The 22,781-nt window shown below is 41.9% G+C and overlaps 1 protein-coding gene and 1 pseudogene across 2 annotated transcripts in view; both read left to right on the top strand.

Moving 5' to 3' along the window:
- Positions 1-16,872, top strand: part of kcnt2b (potassium sodium-activated channel subfamily T member 2b) — a gene marked incomplete at its 5' end in the record, with an annotated part of 38,442 nt that extends 21,570 nt beyond the window's left edge. Inside the window, 19 exons of the mRNA XM_083931421.1 lie at positions 1,537-1,673; positions 2,351-2,414; positions 3,657-3,765; positions 8,389-8,497; positions 8,622-8,678; positions 10,166-10,318; positions 10,401-10,654; positions 11,101-11,425; positions 11,508-11,613; positions 12,172-12,344; positions 13,079-13,150; positions 13,314-13,448; positions 13,542-13,653; positions 14,233-14,334; positions 14,438-14,521; positions 14,608-14,736; positions 15,410-15,755; positions 16,505-16,589; positions 16,678-16,872. Coding sequence (XP_083787547.1) covers positions 1,537-1,673; positions 2,351-2,414; positions 3,657-3,765; positions 8,389-8,497; positions 8,622-8,678; positions 10,166-10,318; positions 10,401-10,654; positions 11,101-11,425; positions 11,508-11,613; positions 12,172-12,344; positions 13,079-13,150; positions 13,314-13,448; positions 13,542-13,653; positions 14,233-14,334; positions 14,438-14,521; positions 14,608-14,736; positions 15,410-15,755; positions 16,505-16,589; positions 16,678-16,795 — 2,670 coding nt within the window. The 3' untranslated portion in view covers positions 16,796-16,872. The remainder of the gene's footprint in view (positions 1-1,536; positions 1,674-2,350; positions 2,415-3,656; positions 3,766-8,388; positions 8,498-8,621; positions 8,679-10,165; positions 10,319-10,400; positions 10,655-11,100; positions 11,426-11,507; positions 11,614-12,171; positions 12,345-13,078; positions 13,151-13,313; positions 13,449-13,541; positions 13,654-14,232; positions 14,335-14,437; positions 14,522-14,607; positions 14,737-15,409; positions 15,756-16,504; positions 16,590-16,677) is intronic.
- Positions 16,873-20,078: 3,206 nt separating this feature from the next.
- On the top strand, positions 20,079-21,258 carry LOC310959804 (retinol dehydrogenase 8-like; annotated as a pseudogene). Its single transcript has 4 exons — positions 20,079-20,222; positions 20,851-20,865; positions 20,965-20,974; positions 21,071-21,258. The product of its transcript is annotated as a retinol dehydrogenase 8-like (transcript).
- Positions 21,259-22,781: the final 1,523 nt, after the last annotated feature.

The raw sequence follows: 22,781 nt of genomic DNA, 5'->3' as shown, positions 1-22,781 counted from the left end.
AATTCTTGAAGAACATTTTTGTTTGGTGATTGTTTCGTTTTTCCTCCTTTGTTCACCATTCTTTGCTATATAATTGATATATATAAGTGATCATTTTGAGGGTGAAGTATACCTTTAAGTAGGACAAGAGGATGTTGTGTTTGTTTGTTTGTTTGTTGTCTTTAATCCTCTTCAAGTATCCCAAACAGCTGAGGTTAAAGCAAAGGATTAATTCCCCCTGAACACAGATAAAACTGCCGTCTTGTTTATGTTGGCGCAGATGTGTGTTTGCTTGAGGGTGCATCCATGTGTGCATATCCTTGTTCAATACTTAAAAGGGTTAGTGCACAGGGTTAGAGTGTAGGGCAGGGATGCTCAACTTGCTTTGCCTGGGGGCAACTTTTGCAAAAGGTTAGGTTACCAGGGGCCAGTTACTAAACAAAAATTAATAATATTAATCAGATAAAATGAATAAAACATTTAAAGACAAGTAACTGACAAGGATTAATGGCACAGGGATAAATAGTAGACCCATATATGACAAATAAATCTGATATTTTACTACATGTGATCACTGCAACTGCATTTTAGTTGTGAATGCTTGTATTTGAAAGAGTTTATACTACATTAAACATAGCTGGAACCTCTTTCATCATGCAATCACTCAGATATTGGAATGATTCATAAACTAGAGTGTTCCCTCTGGCAGTTACATATTATTTAAAGGTCCCATATTATAAAAATTAGAAATGTATTAATAACCAGGTTGAGGTGCCATTTAAATACAGTGAATGCGTTAAAATTCTTAAACCACAGAGAAATTCTCAAAGCCTGTAATTCTTGATGACTCGTTTAAAAGCACAGTGCCTTTAAATGAGTTGTCAGGATTTACGTACTGTTGTGATGTCACAATAATACTACTATAGATAGAAAGTCATTCTATCTATCAATGCAGCCGGAGTCATTCTCCGGCTGCATTGACCGTGCAGAGACACTGAGAGTCCAGATGCTGAAACCTTGAACAATCAGAGCAGACTGGGCTTTTTTCGGGAGGGGGGCTTTAAGAGACAGGTGCTAAAATGGAGCCTTTCAGACCGAGGGTGAATACAGGAATATTCAACCAGACAGTATGTCACTTAAAAAAAGGAGAACAAATAATGTGTTTTTGAACATTAAAACATGTAATGCTGTATGCTCTAGTAGAAACCCAAAATACAAGTATGAACCTGAAAACGAACGTGATATGGGACCTTTAACACCTTTCTCTTGAAGACTGGCAAACGAACAAATTAAAAACCTGTGACTGTATCTTGCTTGTGGTTAAACCCTCTCCAGGCACAATACAAATTGTGTGTGTGTGTGTGTGTGTGTGTGTGTGTGTGTGTGTGTGTGTGTGTGTGTGTGTGTGTGTGTGTGTGTGTGTGTGTGTGTGTGTGTGTGTGTGTGTGTGTGTGTGTGTGTGTGTGTGTGTGTGTGTGTGTGTGTGTGTGTGTGTCTGTATGTGTGTGTGTGTGTGTGTGTGTGTGTGTGTGTGTGTGTGTGTGTGTGTGTGTGTAGGACTACTATGTGGTGATCCTTTGCCCAGCAGAGATGGATGTCCAGGTTAGAAGGGTGCTACACGTCCCTCTGTGGGCCCAGAGAGTCATCTACCTGCAGGGCTCTGCCCTCAAAGACCAAGACCTGATGAGGGCCAAGTGAGTGACCAAAACTAACAGTCAAGGTTCTGATTTTATAGTATGAGTTATGTATTTTTTCATATCTATCTATGTATAGACCATCTGTCTCTACAAATCCATAAGAAGCATTATTTTCACTAAATAATTCTGCAACAATCGAGCCTTGCAGAACAGACCTACATCTGTAAGTTAAACACCTTAAATGAAAGGCCTCACAGGCAGAAGCGTGAGCTCATAATTAATACCTAAAGCACCTTCGGCCTGAAGTAACAACTGTAATTACAGTTTGAGTCATATTGCTTATTGTTTATCCCCTGGTCCTCTGATAATACAGCCGCAGAACCTCAGACTGCCTTTGTCACAGGGAAAGAAAAGGAGCAAAAGCCTTTTTTTTTATCTCATTGTCTCCTCGCCTCCTACTATCTCAACACTAAATAGCGTGGGCTTGAAAGACATTGGTTCGTTTATTGTTCTATTGTGCTGCTTTTTCTCTTTTGTCTTCTCCTTCAATAACATGACAACATCCTCCTTCTCATGTCTTCTCTCCTCATCACTTGCCTGATATTCTCTCTCTCTCTCTCTCTCTCTCTCTCTCTCTCTCTCTCTCTCTCTCTCTCTCTCTCTCTCGTTCTCTCTCTCTCTCTCTCTCTCTCTCTCTTGCTCCCATGGCCACATGCTCTACTAACTGCCTGCAGGATGGACGATGCTGAGGCCTGCTTTATCCTCAGTAACCGGTTTGAAGTGGACCGCATTGCTGCTGTACGTGCCCCACTGCTTCTCTGTATCACCATGACTCCTCACACTGCAAAACATCCATATTAAGACTGCTTACCAAAATAAAATAAAATAAATGCAATTCAATTCAGTTCAGGTTAAATTCCAATTGCTTGATTAGCATTGAAGTTTTAGTAACAGTATTGCAAAAGCATCAAAACACAACTTTTCCAAGAGTATAGACGGCACATAACAAGTAGAAAAATAAACATCAACACAACATTAAAACCAATGTATTTTATTGATCTATATTATTATACAGTATATCCTATACGTGTGTATGCATGTGTGTCTAGTTCATTCACTGTCATTTTGATACATATTGGGCAATATACAGTATGTCCTGTCTCCTTCTCCGAGCAGTAAATAAACCAATTATAAAATGAATACAATTAAAACAAAGACCTTTACTTTGCCTGATAATAATCCTTAAAATGTAGGTTTGTCTTCTTAAAACAAATTCAGATTCGTTGTTATTTGCTTTTAATAGTTTTCTGGAGGGAATTTGCTACATAAAACAGCATTGAAGCAGCTGTGGAAACAAGTGGATTTAACTCACTCTCAATAGTGGTTTAAGTTTTGTTTTATGGCTGGTGATTTTTCACACAGTAAAAATGACTGAAGCTGAAAGTAAAAGAAACACAGAAAAAGAAAAAAAATCAATTATACGAATATGAGCAAACAACAGAAAGCGATGAACTCTATTACAGTGATCCCTTATTGGTGTCTCTTGTATCATCATCAGGTCACAATTTTTTATTTGTTCAAATATCTTTATTAAGGCAAGAAATTATTTATTTAAAGTTTTATTTTTTTTTTTCATCAGTGCTTTACAGAATAAAGCAAACTTAGAAAACGGTAAAGTTCAAAGTGCCACTGTGCCAGAGTACAGTCTCACAGAGCTGCCAGCATGGCTTTAACTCTTAACTCTTGTTTTACCTTTGACTGAATCTTCAGCAGCTATCTCAGGGTCCATTTGACTTACTTTTCTGCATGGCCTCACCACGTGTTCTGTGCAGCATTGAATACGTCTTTGTAGAAAGATGTCAGAGTTGTGTTACTCTGAACTGTTGCAAGGGTCATTGGATGCTCTGTGCAGTCAGTGGTTTAAGAATATTATTAAATAGAAGCTACAATGTGATGTAGCTGATGATGGGTTTCTCTTTCTTTTTCCTCTGTCTCCTCATTCTATCCATCTCTTCTCCCCTCTGCTTCCAATTTTCTCAGGATCATCAGACCATCCTCCGAGCCTGGGCGGTGAAAGACTTTGCTCCTAATTGTCCCCTGTACGTCCAGATTCTCAAGCCGGAGAACAAGTTCCATGTCAAATTTGCAGGTGAGCAAGGGTGTGCGGGATCAAATACACTGACAGTGACTTGAGGTGTCAGCTGAGGGTATGTGTGTGTGTGTGTCTGTTCTTGTTCGGACGGTACTACTTTTATTGGATTACACAAGAATGTAGATAAAAATGTGATGACACCTACTAAAAAATGGCCCAGTTTGACAGTCAATTTGTGACTAGAGGTGTGTGTGGTAACAGATGGGTGATTCATTTTATTTAGCTGCCTTACAATGACATAAGTGAGTGGTCCTGTCTGAACTTTCATTTTGTCCATTCACTATGTCTACCCAAGTAAGTCATCTTGTCATTTGTAAGCCTGAAAATTGGCTTTGCTACGGACATCTCTCCGTCCTCCCAGCTCGGAGGAAGAGCTGGACAGATTGGCTCATCCCTTGAAGGGTTTCTGTGAGTTTTTACATTGCCTTCTGGAGAGCGTCTTGTCTTGTCCTGCTCAATGGAAGATGCAAGTCAATCAGCTGCGGGTGAAAGAAGAGGACTCAAACTCTCTCTCTATCTACTCACCCTTTTCTCTCTCTCTCTCTCTCACACACACATCTCTCTGCCTACAGCCCTTTGAGAACTCAATTCTAGTTTGCCGCCCTCATCCCAGCTGTCTCCATCAATAATTAACGTTTTACTCCAGTGGCTTTGCAAAGAAAATCCCCTTCTTTTGAGGAGTTTGCTACCTGGCTGAAAGAACTTTTCCCACAGGAGATCCTCCTTTGACCCTGCAGTGCTGTCTTAACCCCTCACTGCCACAGCCACACTGAGGCCTTTGTTATTACTCGGGCAGGAATTGTTGGGTATAAATTCATGTATGTTCATGATTACACCAGTGCTATATTATGTGATTATCAATTAGCTCCAGCTAAAAGCAATGAAAAAAGGAATGCGTCAGCTGTAACATGGATATGCGTTTTATCGTACATTGACGTCGGCCGTGTATGAAATAGACAATAACCATGATTATGAATGATAAATTCCTTGTGGAAAGTAAAGAAATATTTCACCCTCAAAGTGCTCCTTTGTGCATCAATAACTCACCCAGTGTCACCTTGAATTCTTTCTTCCTTTTTTTTCGCAGGCTTCCACGGTGAACAAGGAATGAAGACTTTTCTCAGTTCTCAGATTCTTTGTTCACTCTGGAGGCTTGTGAGAAAAAAAAAAAGTTTTTCTTCAGGAATTCAACGTACCATGACGAGAGTAATTGCTATACAAATGATCATTCTGGTGGTAAAGCATTCCTTTAAGAAAGCAACTGACTATAATGTCCCTTGGACCATGAAGTCGCCGTCTTCGACTCGGAGACCAAATCAGTATGCAGACACATAGACACCACTGTAAGTACAGATGCCATGTTTTGACACCACTTGGAATATACAGTACCCACTAAGTGCTAGTGTGGGAGGCATTAATGAGCAAGGGATACAACATTTAATCTGATCGGCAAGAACAGCTCCATAACAGCTCAGCGTTCATTAGAAAAGATATGTTGGTGTGATGCTGCAGCAGGGCAGGAAACCCTGAGGTGCTCGAGTAACAACACGGAATTGGGTGTCGATTGATTATCTCCCAACTTTATGTTTTGCAAGACTATAGCCAGTTGCCCTTTCTGAGCTTTGCTCATTGTAGCCGCACGGTGTTGATAGCAGCTCACTTACAAAAACAATAACAGCTTACTGATTTAATTAGCTTAACCTGCATGGACCTGTGGACAGGTGTTAATTGTGTTCCTGCAGAGGGTGCAAATGACCACATCTGCACACACACACACACACACACACACACACACACACACACACACACACACACACACACACACACCATATCCGCATGCCTCTTTAATAGCAGTCTGTGATAAGAGACAGCAGTCTGAGGACATGGTTACAGTCTTCTAAGCGAGGGTGGCTGAAAGAGACAGTGTGTGTGTGTGTGTGTGTGTGTGTGTGTGTGTGTGTGTGTGTGTGTGTGTGTGTGTGTGTGTGTGTGTGTGTGTGTGTGTGAGTGTGTGAGTGTGTGTGTGTGTGTGTGTGTGTGTGTGTGTGTGTGTGTGTGTGTGTGTGTGTGTGTGCGTGCATACGTGCGTGCTTGCGTGTGTGTGTGTGTGTGTGTGTGTGTGTGTATGTGTGGACATCTGTAATTGGTTTCTCTCCTGGTCTGGGTCCATGTACCCGAAGGATGGAGGGCTGTGGTGAACAGTAAGTATAGAAGAAGATGGAAAGTGAAGGGATCACAGTGGTGAAGAAGGACTTTGGAAATTGGATATTGAAAAAGACTCAATTTGGTGTGTCACTGCTGTGTCTGTGGGAGTTAGAGATGTGTTTTTGCTGAGATACTGGAATGTGTGTGTAACGATAATGAATGCTGTTGCTCCATAGATGCAGCATCAATGTTTTTTTTTTTTCTTATGCTCTGCGGGTTTTCAGAGACCCATTGGTGTGTAAATTCACAGGCTGAATAGCAAGAGGCTACTGTGTTTGTGTGTGAGCTGCATTATGATGTTTTGTTCTGCGCTAAAAGAACATTGGTACTTTAATGGAAGATCCACAATCAGCTGTTTTAATTGTTGTACCTCTCACCTGCTCAGCTTCAAATTTATTATAAATTGCATTTAAATCTCAGCTGGCTTGATGGCTGATGTTTCATATCAGACTCTGACGGTGGTCACCAATTATTTCCTAATACAGAGCACATATTGTGCTGTTAGGACCTAGCTCAACATTGTTGGTAAATAAGGCAGCCATAATATGCTTGTGTGCTCATCACTGAGGATAATGTAATCAAGAATTACACAGCTGGGGAAATGGATGCTCCCTGCACCTGATTCACTGATTGACTTACTACAAAAATTAATTGCTCTATTGGTTTTTCCTTTCAAAGAAAAGGCTGTGTGGCGACAGGTAAATGAGAGCAGTGTCATTTGTGTTTGTTCAGATCGCTTTGGTTGGCTCACAGGCAGGACTGCTTTAAGTCTCAGATGATGTGAATGAAGGGCCGTTTAATAAGGCTGACACTGAATCACTGGCTTGTTGCTGTGTCTTCATCGCCCTCCATGAACTGAGGGGTGGATCACAGCGGGGGGCATAGAATTGATCCCATGAGAGTAAACGGGGAGAGATTGATGGAGGGTTTTTGACACAGCTGTCTGCTTGACTCATTTGTGTCAGAAAAACATCAATTGACATATTTTCCAACGTCAGATAGTGACAATATTTGATTGTGTGTGTGCGCTTGTGTTTAGTGGTAAGATACAGACATATTAAAACGGTCTTCTAAATGAAATGCATGCTTCATTGTTTGTGTTTGTAACAGAGTACACAACAACAACAACAACAACAACAACAGCAACAACTGTTTTTATTTGGAATATTTTTCTCAGTAGGAAGTAGTTCTATCTGCTTAGGTTTATATTTTAGACATACATCTCTGAAGTCCATGCTCCCACCTGACACATGCCAGAGAATACAATTTCATCTGTGGTGCTAAAAGAAAGATATTATATTAAAATTAATGGTCATTAAAATGTGAAACTGTGAAAAATTCCCATCACATTTCCAGTGCCCAAGGTTCTCACCACTCAAGGTGCTTTTGACACTACTTGCCAGATTCACACATTCTCACATACAATCATACTTTGGCTGCCATGCAAGGTGCCACCTGTTCTATTCATTATTAATACACATATTCACACCAATGGTATAGCCTTCGGCAGCAATTTGGGGTTCAGTGTCTGCCCAAGGACAGTTTGATATGAAGACTGGAGGAGCTGTGCACTAAACCGCTGATCTTTTGATTAGTGGAGGGACCTGCTCTACCTCCTTAGCCAGAGTACTGTACGCACCCACGATCAAATCACCAAAATATTAAATTTATACTGATGAAAGCAGCGCATTTTCACATTTGAAAAACTATCAGCAATATATTTTGCATATTTAATTTACTGTAATTGTCAAAATAGTTGTTGGTTGATTTTACCGCTGTGGGGCTGGGGCCTTTCTGTGTGAAGTTTGCATGTTCTCCCCGTGTCTGTGTGGGTTTTCCTCCTAGTTCTCCGGCTTGCTCCCACAGTCCAAAGACATGCATGTGTTAGGTTAATTGATGACACTAAATTGCCCGTAGGTGTGAATGTGAGTGTTGTTTGTCTCTATGTGCCCTGCGATAGACGTGATGATGTCCAGGGTGCACCCCCACCTCACGCCCGATGTCAGCTGGGATCGACTCCAGCCTCCCTGGATGGATGATTTTCCCCTAACTTCATCACTAGCTCAGCAAACTAAAAACAAAAACATTTGTAAAAACCTCTGCAATACGTGTTTCTGGAAAAAATATCCCAGTCAATCCACAAAGTGAACAGTTTTCACTAAAACTGCAATCTGTACGTGTAGATATTACCAAGGAATAAGTGAGATAGCTTGTGACGCCTTCATGTTACATCTGGATTTATATAATGGAAAAGCCATTAACTGTCTCTGTCACTCACCCACACACACTGACTAAAGCCAGGAGAGTCCATTCCATTTGTATTCACTGCAGCATTATTGGAGTTGAGACTTTTATGGAGCAGGATGTGTTAATGTTTTGCTGGCCTTGGTCACTTATTGTTTTCTGTGTGTGCAGATCATGTGGTGTGTGAGGAAGAATTTAAGTACGCCATGCTGGCTTTAAACTGTGTGTGCCCTGGTACCTCTACGCTCATCACTCTATTGATCCACTCCTCCAGAGGACAGTGAGTTCACTCATTTGATTGTTCACAGTACGGTCTTGAGGGTCAAATATACATCGGATCTAGTGAAAAGAAGTGAGCTGCTTCAGGTCTCCTCACTGTCGACTTTATTCCCTGTTATTTTCAGAACGGCGCCCCAAGAGGCCTTCAAGCAACGTGTAGGAGCCTTTCAAGCCCTTAACAGGTAGGATTCATCTGATTTTTATTCACACCTAGGAATACTGTGATATGTCAACTTCCATAGTTTGATACGCTGTGCTGAGTGATACTGTGAGGAGATTTTGCTGAAGGAGGGAAAGTTTGTTATTTGTTTTTTTTTCTCATAAGTTTGATTTATCGCTAAAGGAGACATTATAAAATGCAGCAGAATGTTATTTGGGGAAATTATTTGATGCCCAAGATCTTAGATACTTAGTCAGTCCTTATGATAATTATCACATGATAGCAGAAGTGTTAAAATGGTACAAGTTTGTTGTCTTATTTGGGGTTAAAGAGTTGACACTAGATGTCCTCCGCTCCTTTTTTGGGTTACATTTTGGTATTTATTTGACTTTCCTAAAGGTCCTATATTGTAAAAAGTACTTTTTTTATTATAAAGCAGGTCTAGGTGCTATAAAAATACTGTGAAAGTATCAAAACACCAAGCCAGTATTCAGAAAATGTGCCTTTAAATGAGTCGTCAGGACTTCTGTGCAGTTTTGATGTCACCAATATTCTAAATAATAGGTAGAAATTGCCGTTAGAGTCATTCCCCGGCTACAATCATGGTGAAGAGATGTAATCTCTGCACTCCATCAGACTGGGCTTTTTCTTGAGGTTTGCACTTTCATTTTTAAACATTAAAGTATGTGAACATGTTTTTGTAGTAAAACTTAGTAGTAGTAAGTATGTACCTTAAAATGATATGAGACCTGGAAATGCTGACCAATCAGACCAGACTGATCCTAACATAAACAAAAAGGAGAGTGCCACAAAAGCCAACCAAAGATTTGTTTCAGTAAGGCTTGTACACAAGGAAGTACTGTAGACCTGCTTTTTTCAACTATGCAAGGAACACACAAATTACAGACTCATTGTTTGTGAAAATACATGAATTTATACTTTAAATAAATGCTAATTCATATAAGCTATAACTTGTGTCTGATGAGTTCAACAATTAAAAGCAGCGTGTTTCATAAGTACACTTATATATCTGGTCTTATATATCTGGTTTATTGGCCATTACACGAGTCGTCCTCCTCCTCTCCAGCCTTGCACTTACAGTAGTTCCTGTAAACTCCAAATTGGCTTTAACACTTGAATAGATAATGCAGTCATTGTCGCAGGCTACCCACGTTCACACTGCCCCCACACCCTTCATCCATTCATGCTCACCTCTTTAACCAACGCATCTAAAGCCATATTCCCCCAGAGAAACATTCTGTCCACTTAACTGTGTGAATACACAGTTCATCTGGGACCTATTGTTTAAACAGACTGGGTGTCCTTGTGTATATCCATTTGCTGATTGTAATATTGATCGGCAGCACTGACAGAGATGCAAGATGTTGAAACCTTGACTGGAAAATCTTCCAGTGTGTGGCCCTGGGGCAAATCTGGGTACTTTGTGCTGCGTGTTTTAAAGGTCAATCTTTCGCCACATGGCCAATCAATCCTGCTTGTCTGTCTCAGGGAGGGCGGTGCATGTTCAGCAGACCAGTGGCACCGAACCTACCGCCGCTGCTCGGCCAATGAGGTGCATCACATCCGCCTGGAGGAAAGTAAATTCTTCGGGGAATACCAGGGCAAGAGTTTCACCTTTGCCTCCTTTCATGCTCACAAAAAGTAAGTCATAATGTGAAAAGGCCAAGAAAAGAGAACACACACCGACCTGCACTCTTCAGAGCTGACCTTTGCCCTGCTGCAGGTATGGAGTATGTTTGATCGGAGTGCGCAGATTGGACACCACCAACATCTTGCTGAACCCAGGTCCCTGCCACATCATGGGGGTGTCTGACATGTGCTTTTACATCAATATCTCCAAAGAGGAGAACTCAGCATTTGTCAGGGGCCACAGGGAGCCATCGTGGGGCGGCACAGGAGGAAATACCAGAGGAGTTCACCCAACCATCTACCATGGACTTACCCGCCTGCCAGTCCACAGCATCATTGCCAGCATGGGTCAGTCAGATGTGCAGGCACAACGACTGTGTAACATTTACACACTGACCTTCTGTTTGCAGTTTCTATGTTGGTCAAACATGCAAACCTGTCATTAAACTGTCTTAGACATCAGCACAGTCACAGCTGTCAGAATTAATGCAGTTCTCACATTTGAAGCCTATCTGGATGATTTAAAAATATGCATAGCTTTTCAGAGGAATTAACATATATCTGATTATAAGTCACACTTGATAAGAGCAACTGCCAAATGAACCGAAATGTCAGATACTGTGGGGTTTTCAAACACACCACCTAATGGACAACAATGCAACTGTATGGCTCACTATTTTTCAATGTTTTCACTACAGGGATACTATTATCAGGGATCTGTGCAAATATATGTTGTGTTTGAACCTTTAGCTCGATCTCTGCCACGATGATCATCATGGCTGTGTATGTTACAGGCACAGTAGCCATCGACCTGCAGGACTCCAGTGACAGCAGCCCAGAAGGCCAGGACCCGGGGAGCACCGTACTGGGCAGCGGTAGGGGAAGCAGGAGCAGCTCAAGGACGGAGATGGGTGGCGCCAACACTTTGGCCCTGCCTGCCATGGGAGAGTCAGCCGAAGAGAGGCGGCACAGCATCGCCCCCGTCCTGGAGCTGGTGGACGGTGTCAACAACCCCACCTTTGACCTGCTCGGAGATCAGTCAGAAGACGAGGGAGGAGAAGAGGGCAAGGAGGACAGTGATAGAGATGAGAGCGCCCACTGGTGGGGTCGACACTGCGAGTAAGTCATAAAGATTTGAATTTTCATGATACAATATTTGAGTGTAAACTTGCTCAGATGTAACTGTGGGATTGTGCTACAGGTGGGTGAAGGGATACCCTCTGAACTCTCCATACATCGGCAGCTCACCTGCGCTGTGTCACCTTCTTCAAGAAAAGATGCCTTTCTGCTGCCTGCGTATGGATAAGGTAGGGGATTTATATCCTAAAAGGAAGATCAAGGTGCTATATACTGTGAAAGTATCAAAGCGCTCAATCTACAGTACAGAGAAATACACACAGCCCATATTCAAAAACAGTGCCTTTAAACGAGCTGTCAGGACTTCCATACGGTTTTGATGTCATAAGTATATTATATTTAGATACAAAAGTGCCACTATAGTGCTGTTACAGTCATTACCTAGCTGCAATGACAGTGCAGAGATGCCAAGAGTGTATGTGGAAGACCCAGAAACGCTGACCAATCAGAGCAGACTGGGCTATTTCTGGAGGGGGCCTTAAAGAGACAGGAACTTAAACGGAGTGTTTCAGACAGAGGTTGAATCCAGGTATATTCAGACTGACAGTATGAGAAACATAATGGGTTTTTGGACTATTAAAGTATGTAAACATGTTCTAGTAGAAACTAAAATTACAAGTACCTGAAAATCAGCAGAATATGTCCCCTTTTAAATGGCTTGCTAGCTTGATTTTACGTTTAAGTTCACATTGCTTTCATCTTCCATGACCACTCCGTTTCTCTCCTAGGCTTGTCACCACACCCTTTTTGAGGATGCCCGCTCCTATGGCTTCAAAAACAAATTGATCATTGTGTCCGCGGAGAGCGCGGGAAACGGTCTGTACAACTTTATTGTACCTCTACGGGCCTATTACCGGCCAAGGAAGGAGCTCAACCCCATCGTGCTGCTGCTGGAGAGCATGTGAGGATAATTCTACATTATTTGGTGTGATGTGAAGGCCGTGCTGAAACAAGGCCATATCTACTTTAAGGCAAAATGCTATTTTGTGAAACTGTGGGGGTGGGGGGGTTCTAACCCCTTTAAGGTGGTCCTGGGGCATGCATTTAAGATTTAAATTCCTGTAAAATGGCCTAAAATGACAGCTTTAGGGCCCCCTGGTGGCTTCAAGGTTTTATACAACCGCATAGTCTGCAAACAATAAACGGCCCAGACCTGAAAACACACCCTCACACTGAAAAAGGTTTCATGTTGGTTAAACACGAAATTCTTGCTGTGAGCTCAACAGCTACAGTACACTACACATCTAGGTGACCTAGAATGGTAAAATGGGTTCCTCCTTAAGTAACCAGTGGAGGAGAAAAACAGAGCTACTTAAGGTCACCGTAAACATAATTTGTGAAATGCTGAATGCTTTCAGGACAATGTGTTCCACAATCCTGTGTCGTGTATTGTGGCTGGTACAAAAACGCAGTCAGCCAAATGAGAGTGAAATCCAATAAAAAGGCAATACAATTCTGAGTCACTCCAGTCACAGAGTAGTGCTGTTATTTTCAGCTTCCTCTGCAGGCAGTTTGGCTGTGTTGTATTTCTTAGGCTGAATGACAGGGTTCTGTCTCTGTGGGCTGTTCGCTCTTCATCACGGCACGTATAAATCTCTAGGAATCTCAAGTGTATTTGTGTTTTGATTGGTTCAGACCTGAAGCAGACTTTCTAGAGGCAATCTGTTGGTTCCCCATGGTGTTCTACACAGTGGGCTCCATCGACAAGTAAGAAAGACAAAAGCTTCACGCGCATTTATTTATGTCTTCCACTCTCTTTTATTCATCTTTATTCATATGTGTGCTTTTGCAACTTTCAAATGACTTAAATTACTCTTTAATTTTTCCATTATTCTTTCCAAATCGTCCTTCTGTCTCACACGCTCCACAGCCTGGACAGTTTGCTAAGATGTGGAGTTACTTTCGCCGACACAATGGTGGTGGTTGACAAGGAGAGCTCCATGATTGCAGAGGAGGACTACATGGCTGATGCAAAAACAATTGTCAATGTCCAGACCCTCTTCAGGTCTGCTTTGCCAAAACTTGCTCTACCATCTCATACATCTCGTTTTTATATTACACATTATTGTCTCTTTGTCTCTGTGCTTCTTCCTCCCAGACTGTTCCCAGCTCTTAGTATCATCACAGAGCTCACCCACCCGGCCAACATGCGCTTTATGCAGTTCAAAGTCAAAGACCACTACTCTTTGGCTCTGTCCAAACTGGAAAAGGTAAAAGCTTCATACCCCCCAAACTCCCATTTTCTTTCCTTGCATTTTCCTCACACAGACTTTAGAGGTCATAATGAAAAAACAATGAGGACAAATGCGGCATACTGTTATGCATTATGAAAGGCATCTTTTATTTAGTATTCTCAGTGATTGTAGAAATACATCCACTGTAAAGTTTTGCAGTGGACATTTGTAACTCATTGTAGCCTTTTTAAATTCTCCTAATTTTGCTCTCTGTGTGGCAGCTAATGAGTTTCCACCCCAATAACATTTATCAACAAATAAGTAATTTGGTTATTGTTGAGATCACATATTAAAATGTATTTCCAGATTGAACACAGATGGACAACTCATTTCATGTCTACCAAGACTAGTGTAATCGGGGGAAATGTGTGTGTGTGTGTGTGTGTGTGTGTGTGTGTGTGTGTGTGTGTGTGTGTGTGTGTGTGTGTGTGTGTGTGTGTGTGTGTGTGTGTGTGTGTGTGTGTGTGTGTGTGTGTGTGTGTGTGTGTGTGTGTGTGTGTGTGTGCGCGTGCGTGCGTGTGTGTGTGTGTGTGCGTGTATCTTTTTGATCTGTAGAAGGAAAGGGAGAAGGGGTCCAACCTGGTGTTTATGTTCCGCCTACCCTTCTCTGCAGGGAAGGTGTTCAGTGTCAGCATGCTAGACACTCTCCTCTACCAGGTACCTCAGACACAAACTCTTCACTTTGACTGAAAAACAAAACATAGCAAAATGCCAAAGATGATATGTTTCTATTGACCTGTATGCTGTGTTCTCCTGCCAGTCATTTGTGAAGGACTACATGATCTCCATCACCAGGCTGCTGCTGGGTTTAGACTCCATGCCTGGCTCAGGTTTCCTTTGTGCTGTAAGTGCGTGGATGAAAACAGCTTGAAAATTAGTTTGTTTGGACTGTGAGGTTCCCCTGAGGCTGACTTATTGTGTTGTCTCTAGATGAAAATTACAGAGGACGACCTGTGGATCCGCACCTACGGCAGGCTCTACCAGAAGCTGTGCTCTTCCACTGGAGACATTCCCATAGGCATCTATAGGACAGAGGCACATAAGCTTCCAGTCTCTGAGGTCAGCTGATGCTGTGGCCCTGGATTGGGGCGGACAACTGTGTGCAAGACATAACTCTCAAGTCAGCCCTGCTAGCACCCTCTGGAGGCTGTAATGTTCTTTACAAGCCACAATACAAAAGAGTTGAGAGGAGTCAGATTTTAGTTTTGACATGTGTATTCATCACACGAGACAGACATAAAAGTAACAGAAAACACCTCGCATAGTCAGAAAGAAATCTACATATTAGACACGATGCAGTAACAAGTTGCCCAGTTAATTTCCCATATTCATTTTTTAAACCATAAACTAGGGGCATGGTGGATATGTTGCACAAAAAAATGCTTAATGTAATATTCATTATATGCAAGACAGTGTATCTTTTTCATCATTCATTTCAAGAATGATCAAGTATTAATTTCTCTTTATTTAAAAAAATCAGAGAACACTGGTGAAGAACTGACTTAATAAAATAGTGATGCTGAAACATGTGATAGGAAGGAAATTAAACGTGTGTATGTGTCAGTGGATATGTGATTATGATGTGTGTGTGTGTGTGTGTGTGTGTGTGTGTGTGTGTGTGTGTGTGTGTGTGTGTGTGTGTGTGTGTGTGTGTGTGTGTGTGTGTGTGTGTGTGTGTGTGTGTGTGTGTGTGTGTGTGTGTGTGTGTGTGTGTGTGTGTTGTGTGTCACAGTCCCAGGTATCCATCACAGTGGAGGACTACGAGGACACCAGAGAGCCCAGAGAGCCCCTGTTGTCCCGATCCAGTGCTCACCGTAACTCCACCTCCTCAGAGCCCATCTCCACCTCCTCCCACTCCTCAGACCACCCGCTGCTCAGGAGGAAAAGCATGCAGTGGGCACGGCGACTGAGCAGGAAGGGGGGTCGGGGCTCCAGCGGGGCCAAGGGGGGTCCAGGCAGTGCGGCAGAGAGGATCAACCAGCAGAGACTGACCCTGTTCAGGCGCTCTGAGAGGCAGGAACTCAACGCCCTGGTGAAAACGAGGATGAAACACTTGGGCCTTTCTCCAACTGGATTCAGTGAGTATTCTGCTCCTGATCTCAAGTTTATTACCACTTGAATGTTACAAAGTACATTAACTCAAGTGTGTGCTGAAATACAATTCTGAGGTACTTGTACTTTACTTGTACTTATTTTCGTTCTACATTTGTACTTCTAGTATTTCCATTTTATGCTACTTTATACATGTACATTTTCAGAAGTAAATATTGTGCTTTTTACTCCACTACATGTATTTGACAACTATAGTTATTAGTTACTCTACAAATTATGATTTACGTAAATTAACAAAGGATAAACTTGTAAAATGCAGCGCATTGTTAAAGATTAAACCAACCTCTTTTTAAGCTTGTGACACCTTAGCAAAAACTTGCTCCACTTCAACAAGCTACGACAATAAATAATGCTACATGCACAATAAAAAATCGAATAATATCACATTCTTGCGTAGTTCAAGTACACTGATGCTGATAATAATGCTGTACTGTTATTTTACTGTTCTTTTAACTCATTTGACTGCAGGACTTTTTCCGTAACAAAACATTTTTGTTGTTTGTTGTATTTGTACTTTTACTTAATGAAAGGATCTGAGTGCTTCTTCCACCCCTGCTGGTGTTTTTGCTTGTGTCCATTTTTATCTAAATGTATCTTCCTGTCTTGTGACTCAGTAACGAAGCCTCTATTCTGTGTACGGATGTTGCACAGCCTGCTGTATATCCTGTGCCTGTTTTATTTCCTGCAACACTCGTCTCTTTTCTTCCTGTGTCAGATGGGATGACAGACCAAGGGAACAGACTGTCGTATATCCTCATCAACCCTTCTCCAGATACCAGACTGGAGCTGCATGATGTTGTGTGAGTACACAATGCCATATGTAATTGATTGCACTGTAAAATAAACACAAAGATTTAAAATTGCTCCGTGTCTGTGCAACATCTGTAGGTACCTGATCAGACCAGACCCCCTCTCTCTGGTGCCCAATCAGGGTAGTAGCAGGAAGTGCAGCGCTGGGATCTCAGAGAGCCACAGGTTCGATACACAGGACAGCACCCATCTGTGAGAGACAAAAAAAAGACAAAGATACTGTCAGAACACTGCCAAGATAAAGAAGAAACAACAGCACACACTGTTGAGAGAGGAGCCGAAATCAAGAAATGGTGAGATGGAAAGGGATGCAGCCAGATGGCACATGGCCCTCAAATTTTCTCCGCATTTGGGCTCGGGTGGCAGACAGGTGCTGGCCTTGCATGGACCTTTTCTAGAATGATGGGAATGTTTTATTTATGCACCTTTCTATTTTCAAAGCAGAGCGCTGCGGACACAGAAGTGCATTTATTGAAAAACTGTTTGTATTTATATCTGTGTATGTGCATGTTATGTACTGCATCATGTTGTGCAGTGTGTGTGTGTGGGTGGGTGGGTGTGTGTGTGTAAACTGTATGTATGTGCAAGTGTGTGAATGACTGTGTAATATGGGTCAAGCAAGAAACTGCCAATTTGATCAGGACAGCGAAAGGAATCACTGCCAACTGAAAGTCAAGGGATGTTTTTTTTGTGTCCTCCTGTGTTGTAGGTGTGTTTTGTCACACTTAATGTCGTTTGACGTATTTGAAACTGATAATACAGTGCACCCATCCCGTTTTTTGGTCTTCATAAAGCCTTTTTGAAACTTTTTACTGTTGCTTACACAGTCAAACGCAAACATTCGTTTTACACTCACCAGCAGCAGAGGAATCCAAAGAGCACCAGTCTCAATAATTGACATAAGTAGACGGACAGCATTCATCAGTGCAGCACTTTTAGTAACATTGCTGTCCAAAGTATGTTATTGTTTTCAGTTATGATAGTTCTCGTAGAACAAACCTGTTTCTGAGTTTATGGTTCTCCTGTAGTTTCTCAAAGTCTCGCTCTCTCTGCTTCTGTCAGTCAGTGTATGCCCTCCTGCCACCAGCTTGCTTTTTCGACATGAACGTTAGAGATGCATGGGACGGACAAGATAACAGGAACATATACCATAACAAAAAGGCCATCGAGTACAATTATCCCTGCAATAAATACTTCCTTTGTGAAGCTTATAATGTAACATTTTTGTAATGGTAGCAGGGAGTTGTAGGCAGCAGGAAAAGATTTGTGTAGCGTAAGCGGTCTGGTTTCTGTTTTTGTGGTCCGAGAAGTATTTACCAATCATATCTGAGCAGGCTTCGGCTGCATGCAGGTAAACAGTCCGTGTGGAGAGCAAAGGAGGCAGAAGACATCGGCTGTCGTACAATAACGGAACCCATCTGTTATTGTCTGACGACGATTTAGCTTTTTGTTATTATTTATCTGCATTAATATGCAGATAAATGTTTAAAGAGAGGCTCTCTCGCATTCCAAATCCATTATGGCATCTAACTTTGCTAATCGGACTGTAAACATTGAATGCTGCTCGAAAGAGGAAGTCTTGGCCCGGATATCTGCTGGGCACACCGGAAAGCCCGAAATATTAGCCGTTGCCCCCAGAGGCTTATCTGCCGTCAGAAAGAAAGCCGTTTGGTTCCGAGATTGGGAAAGTGTTGATTCAGCTCTCAGTTCTAAAGCCGACAATACAATAAATTAGCTGCTGTTTTTATTGTATAATAAATATCCACTTTAACAAGTCAATAGTTTCCTTAAGGATTTAAATCTGTAATATAATTTGGTTTTCTGCCAGAAAAAAAAATTGAATTTCTTTGAAAACAAGTGAAAAATGTATGTGGGATATTTTAGTCTGTTATATTAAAGTACATTACATGTTAGGGTGGGCATTTATGCCGTTTGTTTACCAAGGATTTGCAAGCCTCTGTAAATCTATCTAAAATACTGAATGTGCCGTATCACACAGAAACGGTGCAGCCATGTGGTGTGAATGCTAACATGCATCCCTGCCAACACCACTGCTATAGCTATAGTGCCATTATAACAGATGAAAATATGTATATATTAAAGTCAGTCATTATAGCTTACCATTGCTTTACTGCTGTTCTGGTGTCAGTTTGTGTAGCTTTAATCAGAATCTCTTTGGATTTCACTCATTAGATTCATAATTGTAGTCATATGTAGAACAACTTGACATAATAGTCACCTAATTTATTTATCGCTAAATGAAACACTTGGTTGCCTGACACAGTAAGTATATTGTGTGGTGTGCCAAGCTCACGATCCTGAGCTATTCTGGCTTCAATACATCAACACTGTGTATGACTCACACTAAATGGCTCTAATTCATCTACTGTAATGTCTCAAGGCTCACCAGAGACTACACAATACTAAGATAAGGTAAGACAAGATGAGATGAGATAAGAAAAGAGTAAAACATAGGTTGTGGTCTCCAAAGGGCACAAATGAGTACCTGAAGTGCTCCATTTTGCAGCTCGGTGTGATGATCAGGTGGTGGCCCATCAGCCACAGCTTGTCACGGAGAGGGTCAGAGGAGTTCTCAAGGATGTCTCAGTCTTCACTCCTCCTCTTTATCTTTGTGGATGCATCCAATGATGGAGCAGTCATCAGAAAAAGACTTTCAAGGTTGAACCATAAGAGTGAAGAGTCATGGCACCAGTACAGTTCCTTCTGGTGCACCAGTGTTGCTGATCACAATTTCCAAGGCACTGCTATCCACTCTGACATGTTGTGGCATGACCAGTGAGGACGTCCAAACCCATCCCAACCCAGGAGGATGCAGTGTGAGAGCGCAGCTGCATCACTAGAAGCTTTCCCCTAGGAGGAAGGGCTGGATGGTGTTGAAACCACTGGAGAAGTCGAAGAACATGACTCTCGCAGTGTTTGCCTGCTTCTCGAGAGGGCCTTGTGGGTCAGAAAGGTGACAATGGCGGTTACTTAATCCACATTGTTGATGATCAACCTCACATTCTCCATTGTTATCCATGTTTTACATCAGTTGTGTTACATCTGTAATTTCAATGTCAGGTCACCTGACTTTTCCTTTACGTTCCTCATCAGGAAGTCGTTTGCTGTTTGTGTTTCTTTGCACAATTGTTCCCCCCACTTTGAAAAGCCAACAAACTACGCTACTTGGCTTCATCTATCATGTTGACACATTATTATCAGCATCAAATTTAATCCTTTTTTAGTATGTTTTTTTTGCCTGCTAGAAGTTTCTTTTCTTTCATTTACGGCAAGGCCACATTCTCTCAGAATGTGAGGTCTACACATGCCTGATATACAGTATGTCACGGTGACGTGCCCACTTTTTGTGGTGGAACTCTAGGATCGATGAGAACATCATAGGTGTGGCCAGGCTAAAGACCAAACATTTAACATTCTTTATGCAAGAGCGGAGACTCTGAATTGCACAAACTGAGAAGATGGCAGCTCAATCAGTCAGCGTACTTATCACAGGAGCCAACAGAGGCCTGGGCCTGGAGATGGTTAAGCAAATGGTGGAGGCCCCAAATTCAAGGAGAACGCTGTTTTCCTGTTGCAGGGATCCAGATGGACCAAGGGCTGAGGTGAGTCTAAACTTCCTCTGTCACTCACTGAGCACTTCCAACGAATAACAGAACTACTCAAGGTACTTTTTAAGGCACATTCAATCTGATGTCAGAGGCTGCCTGCCCATTATCTAATCTGATCATTCAATCCACATTCACACACTCATGTGCACCACAGGGAGCAATTTGGGGTTCATTGTCTTGCGCAAGAACACTTCAACATGTGGACCAGGGAAACCCGAGATGGAACTACCTATCTACCAGAATGAAGGACAACCCGCTCCTCCTCTGAGCCACAGCAGCCCCAATTAAGTTTCAATGATTGAGAAGATACAAGGTTCCTAGATAAATGCATTGGTGATCAGATCTTTTACTTAAGGGAGCACTTTAGGGGGCTCTATTGGCAGAAACAGAATATAATATTCCTTAATATTCTTTCATTAGAGTATAATCACCTGAAACTAGGAATTGTGTTTTCATTGGCTCAGAGTGAGCCCTTCATATATACTGTACATAGTGAGTGAAATTATTTTTTGGTTCAAACCGTTGGACGTCATCTTCAACTGCACAATAGAAGTGAGTAGGCTACAAGTGATGAACAGTGTCTTTGCTGAAGTACAGACTACAGTCTTCTGTGTATTTACAGGCCCTGCAAACATTGGCATAGAAGCATTCCTAACATCATCACTATCATCCGTCTGGGTAAAAGCTCTCTCTTATGTTATATTCTGTTAAACCGTCTGTCCTGCTGCTGCCATAGGCACACACTGGCCTTGACTCTATATGATTGCCCAGGGCTCTGATATTTATTAGACTGTCAGCTATTGACCACCACTGATGCTCCACTTTCTTTCTCTGTCTGTCAGACGCCACTGACCTTTGTAACATAAAACAGTGAGCACAGCAGGTGCGCTCTCTGGCAGGAAGGGGGGGTCTCAACCTGCTGATTAACAACGCATGCGTCCGGGCCACAGACACCGTGCAGAAATCCAGTCCAGAGGCCGTGCAAAATGCCTTCAACACCAATGTCATTGGGCCGATGAACATCAATTAAGTAGGCCTAAAAGGAAGAAGAGGTTCTATGACACACAGCAGTAATAGACCTGCAGGAAATCCTAATAATGACCACCAGCAAAAGTGAAGGCCAGTGGGATGCCAGGGATGTCCTGCAGCAAAGCAGCCGTTGTCAACAATGCTTGCCTCAATCCCGGCTTCAATGGAGTGTGCCTTGTTTCCCTCTGTCGGCTACCGCATCAGCAAGGTGACTGACAATCTGATTACACTATGACCTACTACCCGATGGCTTCTTACATCGGTCAAGTAAAGCAGTTCAGCCATCACCTCACTCTTGTCGATCTGCTCTTTTCCCTCCCTCTCTTCTCTCCTAAGGCAGGTTTAAACATGCTGGCACTGTGTGCTGCAGAGGAGCTGAAGAAGGAGGTGAGTCAGCAGTTTTCATGCAGGAAACAATGTAGAGGAAATGGTCAGCTCTGGATGATACTTTACTTTATTCATTTAGATGCACAATATTAACATCATGTTGCATGGTTTCATATTTCACACACATTTGAGTGTTAATGTTAATCAATTATACGGCAGTTTTTGTTAAATCAATACAATCCACACACGAAAAAACTCTAAGCATTGTGAAAGTAGCTTAATTTTTGGGTTTTGGTAATCAGAGCTGATTTTGAAGTTTTTACATACTAATGCTTTTAATATCTGATAAGCAATAGTCAAATATTGAAAATCAAAACAATACCAAAAACATCACACAAAGCAGGATTATCAAATTGGACAGATAACTAAATCAAGACAAACGTGTGTGTTGAATGTTGCTCAGTATTAGCGATCATAAATAAATGACAGAATCACATTCATACAATGTAATATTAAAGCTTCAGTCCCAGCCTGGTCAGATGCGTACATGAACTGATGAAGCCTCTTGGATGAGTGGTGAAACCTCTTCCTAGACAAACAACCAGTCCAGTTGTTTTTGACTGAAATTGCTTTGAGGATAACGATGACCTGGACGAATGAGAACATTCACAGGCCAATATTAAAGCTTGGTTTTCACAAATTAAAATGTACCAGGACATAGCATAACCACTGCCATAGCTACATGTATGTAGCTTCCAAACTTGCTTATGAATGCATATGAATTTCATGTGCTTTATGAAACAATTTCTGAGGAATACTTATGCAGAAATGTAAAAGTGAAAGTTATCCTAGGATGGATAGAATATCAATACCTGTAATGTGGACATGTAATGCTGTATTGGCAAGTTATTCAAGCCTTTAAACTTTGCAAATGCTTTGCACAAAGGATTATCCTGTGACGCTGTATAGCCATAGCTTTGTATTGATGCATCACTTTAAATCATTCATCAATATTTTAATGTCTGCAAGCGAACCCGTGCAATATTTGCCAACATAGAGTGACATACAAATCACATTTCTGATTCAGACTGAGGTCATATTGCCTCAAGTCAGATATTGATCCCATATGAAAGTGTCCACTTTTATCAACTTATATTGCTTTCAGTGTGAATGTTGCTGTAGAGTCTGTAACTGGGC

This window comes from Echiichthys vipera (assembly GCF_963691815.1).
Source record: "Echiichthys vipera genome assembly, chromosome: 17".
Classification (NCBI taxonomy): Eukaryota; Metazoa; Chordata; class Actinopteri; order Perciformes; family Trachinidae; genus Echiichthys; species Echiichthys vipera.
This window is presented reverse-complemented; position numbering and strand designations above follow the sequence as displayed.